This window comes from Pseudophryne corroboree, chromosome 2, assembly GCF_028390025.1.
Source record: "Pseudophryne corroboree isolate aPseCor3 chromosome 2, aPseCor3.hap2, whole genome shotgun sequence".
Classification (NCBI taxonomy): domain Eukaryota; kingdom Metazoa; phylum Chordata; class Amphibia; order Anura; family Myobatrachidae; genus Pseudophryne; species Pseudophryne corroboree.
In genome coordinates this window covers 1,024,518,050-1,024,524,319 of record NC_086445.1, presented here as the reverse complement: position 1 = coordinate 1,024,524,319, position 6,270 = coordinate 1,024,518,050, and the positions used below count along the sequence as shown (strand labels likewise).

The 6,270-nt window shown below is 46.7% G+C and overlaps 1 protein-coding gene across 1 annotated transcript in view; it reads left to right on the top strand.

Moving 5' to 3' along the window:
* The first annotated feature begins 629 nt into the window (after nt 1–629).
* The window catches only part of GPA33 (glycoprotein A33), a 99,423-nt gene continuing 93,782 nt past the window's right edge, over nt 630–6,270 (top strand). Inside the window, exon 1 of the mRNA XM_063956736.1 lies at nt 630–880. Coding sequence (XP_063812806.1) covers nt 841–880 — 40 coding nt within the window. The 5' untranslated portion in view covers nt 630–840. The remainder of the gene's footprint in view (nt 881–6,270) is intronic.

Below are 6,270 nucleotides of genomic sequence, written 5' to 3'. Positions count from 1 at the left end.
CCAAAAAATCAAAGGATTCCAGAAGGATATCCATGTTTAAGCACAAGTGACTTAATTTGTAACTCAGTCAGTTTGATTATACTATCTGTGCACAAGCAGGGATATCCCTAAAACCTGGACTGTTGGGGTGCCTCGAGGATAGCGTTTGGGAACCACTGCCCTAAGGAATAAATAAAAAGATGACATAAGCTAGCATAGACTTTTCTTTACTCTTGTATGATCAGTGCTGCCCCCTAAAGACCTACATGGCAACTGCGTCATTAAACTGAAAGGGTTACAAATGGCAATAATGCAGAATTGCAACACCAATGCAGAAGTTTTCTGGTTTCGTAGATAAACTGCTACAAAATGCACGTTCAATAAATAAGACAGCAAACTTATACATAAACCAAAGTTTTGCAAAATAATAAGAGCTTTTTGATGTGTTATTATTGTGATTATTAGCAGTTTATTCAGTCATGTAATCAATATATTACAAATAAGGTGTATCTTTTGTTATTATATTACCCTGTCTTGTTATTTTACTGCTTTTGTTCCCAGTTGTAAAGCGAAACGGAATGTGCTGGCGCTATATAAGTAAATGTTAATGAATGAATTAGCACTGCTGCTGTATGTAGTAATGGGTGTGTAGGATAGGAGGGGCAGGTGGGTGAGGAGGACAGGCAGAGACTAGAAGCCTATTGCCAGCCGCCATTGGCTGATACCTGCAGGAAGAGAGAGGTTTAGGGAGGGACCATCCACCTGAGGCTCAGTGTGAGCTGACTCTGATCCAACCTGCGACTGTAGTCCTAGTGATTTATACCCTGGGTGACTGGAGAACAGGGCACACAGACCCCAACCATGCAGAGAAGAGACACAGTCGTCTGCTACCTGTGTACAGGTGAGTGGTCTCTCCAGGTGTGTCAGCACCCCCCCCCCCCCCCTTCTCACCGCCCAGCCCTTACACAGCTCAGGTTACACGTCTGCTTCCAGACTCTCTGTGTTTGAATGTCGATAACCCTGAGTTATTTGGTTATCAGAATGAGTTGTATTTGACATATTATGTCTCCTGATTGTGTAGGTCTAAGCAAATCTATTGATATCGGAATTTACATTACCATTGAGTCCACATAACTATTATTTTCCGTCTGTCACTGAATGTGTTGGTATTTTTTCTTCGCTTATACTGTACGTATATTACTGCAGGGTTACACAAACCCGGTCCTCAAAGACGCCCTATACCAGGGCTGGCTAAACCGGTCCTCGAGATCTACCAACAGTTCATGTTTTCCAGGCCTCCTGGAGATCTGTAGAATGGTCAATTAGGAATGAATGCAGCACATCTTCATTAGTAATGACTACACCTGTGCACCAGCTAGGAGGTCTGGAAAATGTGAGTTGTTAGTAGATAGATAAGGAATGGTTTGGCCAGCCCTGGTCTATACCATATCTGTGTAATGGTATAATCAGACTGATTTGAGATACTAAATAAGCGACCTGTGCTTAACCATGGATATTCTTAAAACCTGGACTGTTGGGATTCCTTGAGGACTGCATTTGTGAACCACTGTAGTATTGTCTAAAGGCCTAAACAGTATAAAAATCCTAATTCCCCGATTGGAAACCGTTGGGATCGGCAAAGCAGGCATTTATAACCATACTTGGCCTACCTGACCCTTTCCATGAGGGAGAAAATTCTCTGTTCCTTGACTTTCCTGGTAATGTATGATTGCCATCACCCGTGGTGAGATAGGTAATTGATAAGAAAGGTGTTTCACCACAGGTGATGGCAATCATACATTACCAGGAAAGTCCAGGAACAGAGCATTTTCTCCCTCATGGAGAGGGTCAGGTAGGCAAGTATGTTTATAACATGGTAAATATCCCTGATTCCCAAATGGTCGGCGATCACTGAAGGCCGCTGATTGGCATTTCCACGAGAATTACGGTATTGCTGCATAGATGTATGGGGGCCTGTAATGGATCTCCTGTGTTTCATATTGTTATGTGTTGCGAACCTCTCAGACGTTCCTTCCTGAAGTTGTGCAGGTCAGTGTCGTAGTGCCCCTCCCACTGCGGCATGATGTGAATCGCACGGTCACACTGGAGGTTGTGCACCGTTACTTTGTTGCAATGGAATATGCTGGTACTATATAAGTAACTATAAGTAATAATAAGAATTTACTTACCGATAATTCTATTTCTCATAGTCCGTAGTGGATGCTGGGACTCCGTCAGGACCATGGGGATAGCGGGCTCCGCAGGAGACAGGGCACATCTAAATAAAGCTTTTAGGATCACATGGTGCGTACTGGCTCCTCCCCCTATGACCCTCCTCCAAGCCTCAGTTAGGTACTGTGCCCGGACGAGCGTACACAATAAGGAAGGATCTTGAATCCCGGGTAAGACTCATACCAGCCACACCAATCACACCGTACAACTTGTGATCTGAACCCAGTTAACAGTATGATAACAAAAAACGAAGTAGCCTCTGAAAAGATGGCTCACAACAATAGTAATAACCCGATCTTTGTAACAATAACTATGTACAAGTATTGCAGACAATCCGCACTTGGGATGGGCGCCCAGCATCCACTACGGACTATGAGAAATAGAATTATCGGTAAGTAAATTCTTATTTTCTCTAACGTCCTAGTGGATGCTGGGACTCCGTCAGGACCATGGGGATCATACCAAAGCTCCCAAACGGGCGGGAGAGTGCGGATGACTCTGCAGCACCGAATGAGAGAACTCCAGGTCCTCCTTAGCCAGAGTATCAAATTTGTAAAATTTTACAAACGTGTTCTCCCCTGACCACGTAGCTGCTCGGCAAAGTTGTAATGCCGAGACCCCTCGGGCAGCCGCCCAAGATGAGCCCACTTTCCTTGTGGAGTGGGCCTTTACAGATTTAGGCTGTGGCAGGCCTGCCACAGAATGTGCAAGTTGGATTGTGCTACAGATCCAACGTGCAATCGTCTGTTTAGACGCAGGAGCACCCATCTTGTTGGGTGCATACAATATAAACAACGAGTCAGATTTTCTGACTCCAGCTGTCCTTGAAATATATATATTTTTAATGCTCTGACAACGTCCAGTAACTTGGAGTCCTCCAAGTCGCTAGTAGCCGCAGGCACCACAATAGGCTGGTTCAAGTGAAAAGCCGAAACCACCTTAGGGAGAAAATGAGGACGTGTCCGCAGTTCTGCCCTGTCCGAATGGAAAATCAGATATGGGCTTTTGTATGATAAAGCCGCCAACTCTGAAACTCTCCTGGCTGAAGCCAGGGCCAATAGCATGGTTACCTTCCATGTAAGGTATTTTAAATCTACCGATTTTAGAGGCTCAAACCAATGAGATTTGAGAAAATTCAAAACTACGTTCAAATCCCACGGTGCCACTGGAGGCACTATTGGGGGTTGTATATGTAGTACACCTTTGACAAAAGTTTGTACTTCAGGCACTGATGCCAATTCCTTCTGGAAGAAGATTGATAAGGCCGAAATTTGAACTTTAATGGACCCCAATTTTAGGCCCATAGACAATCCTGCTTGCAGGAAATGTAAGAATCGACCCAATTGAAATTCTTCCGTTGGAGCCTTCTTGGCCTCACACCACGCAACATATTTCCGCCAAATGCGGTGATAATGTTGTACAGTCACTTCCTTTCTAGCCTTAATCAAGGTAGGAATAACTTCCTCTGGAATGCCCTTTTCTTTTAGAATCCGGCGTTCAACCGCCATGCCGTCAAACGCAGACGCGGTAAGTCTTGGAACATACAAGGTCCCTGCTGAAGCAGATCCCTTCTTAGAGGTAGAGGCCACGGATCCTCCGTGAGCATCTCTTGAAGTTCCAGATACCAAGTTCTTCTTGGCCAGTCCGGAGCCACCAGTATTGTTCTTACTCCTCTTTTCCGTATAATTCTCAGTACCTTTGGTATGAGAGGCAGAGGAGGGAACACATACACTGACTGGTACACCCACGGTGTTACCAGAGCGTCCACAGCTATTGCCTGAGGGTCTCTTGACCTGGCGCAATATCTGTCCAATTTTTTGTTGAGGCGAGACGCCATCATGTCCACCTTTGGTTTTTCCCAACGGTTCACAATCATGTGGAAGACTTCTGGATGAAGTCCCCACTCTCCCGGGTGAAGGTCGTGTCTGCTGAGGAAGTCTGCTTCCCAGTTGTCCACTCCCGGGATGAACACTGCTGACAGTGCTATGACATGATTCTCCGCCCAGCGCAGAATCCTTGCAGCTTCTGTCATTGCTCTTCTGCTTCTCGTACCGCCTTGTCGGTTTACGTGGGCGACTGCCGTGATGTTGTCCGACTGGATCAACACCGGCTGACCCTGAAGCAGCGATTTTGCCAGGCTTAGAGCATTGTAGATCGCTCTTAGCTCCAGTATATTTATGTGAAGGGACGTCTCCAGGTTTGACCACACGCCCTGGAAGTTTCTTCCCTGTGTGACTGCTCCCCAGCCTCGTAGGCTGGCATCCGTAGTCACCAGGACCCAGTCCTGTATGCCGAATCTGCGGCCCTCTAACAGATGGGCACTCTGCAACCACCACAGGAGAGACAACCTTGTTCTTGGTGACAGTGTTATCCGCTGATGCATGTGCAGATGCGATCCGGACCATTTGTCCAGCAGATCCCACTGAAATGTCCGTGCATGGAATCTGCCGAATGGAATCGCTTCGTAAGAAGCCACCATCTTTCCCAGGACTCTTGTGCATTGATGTACTGACACAGTTCCTGGTTTTAGGAGGTTCCTGACAAGTTCGGATAACTCCCTTGCTTTCTCCTCCGGGAGAAACACCTTTTTCTGAACCGTGTCCAGAATCATTCCCAGGAACAGCAGACGAGTTGTCGGGGTCAATTGAGATTTTGGAAGATTCAGAATCCACCCGTGTTGCTGAAGCACTACCTGGGTTAGTGCTACACCGACTTCCAGCTGTTCTCTGGACTTTGCCCTTATCAGGAGATCGTCCAAGTAAGGGATAATTAATATGCCTTTTCTTCGTAGAAGAACCATCATTTCGGTCATTACCTTGGTAAAGACCCGAGGGGCCGTGGACAAACCAAACGGCAGCGTTTGAAACTGATAATGACAGTCTTGTATCATGAACCTGAGATACCCTTGGTGTGAAAGGTAAATTGGGACATGCAGATAAGCATCTTTTATGTCCAGGGACACCATGAAGTCCCCTTCTTCCAGATTCGCTATCACTGCTCTGAGTGACTCCATCTTGAACTTGAATTTCTGTATGTACAGGTTCAAGGATTTCAGGTTTAGAATAGGTCTTACCGAACCGTCCGGCTTCGGTACCACAAATAGTGTGGAATAATACCCCTTTCCCTGTTGTAGGAGGGGTACCTTGACTATCACCTGCTGAGAATACAGCTTGTGAATGGCTTCCAAAACCGACGTCCTTTCTGAGGGAGACGTTGGTAAAGCAGACTTTAGGAACCGGCGAGGGGGAGACCTTTCGAACTCCAACATGTAACCCTGAGATATTATCTGCAGGATCCACGGGTCCACTTGTGAGCGAGCCCACTGATTGCTGAAAATCTTGAGTCGACCCCCCCCCCACCGCTCCTGAGTCCGCTTGTAAAGCCCCAGCGTCATGCTGATGGCTTTGTAGAACCCGGGGCGGGCTTCTGGTCCTGGGCAGGGGCTGCTTGCTGCCCTCTCTTACCTTTTCCTCTGCCTCGCGGCAGATAAGACTGTCCTTTTGGTCGCTTGTTTTTATAAGAGCGAAAGGACTGCGGCTGAAAAGACGGTGTCTTTTTCTGTTGGGAGGGGGTCTGAGGTAAAAAAGTGGATTTGCCGGCAGTTGCCGTGGCCACCAGGTCCGAAAGACCGACCCCAAATAATTCCTCTCCTTTTATATGGCAATACTTCCATATGCCTTTTGGAATCCGCATCACCTGACCACTGTCGCGTCCATAAACTTCTTCTGGCAGATATGGACATCGCGCTTACTCTTGATGCTAGAGTACAAATATCCCTCTGAGCATCTCGCATATAAAGAAAAGCATCCTTTAATTGCTCTAGAGTCAATAAAATACTGTCCCTATCCAGGGTATCAATATTTTCCGTCAGAGAATCCAACCACACTACCCCAGCACTGCACATCCAGGCTGAGGCTATTGCCGGTCGCAGTATAACACCAGTATGTGTGTATATACTCTTCAGTGTAGTTTCCAGCCTCCTATCTGCTGGATCCTTGAGGGCGGCCGTATCAGGAGACGGCAACGCCACTTGCTTTGATAAACGTGTGAGCGCCTTAT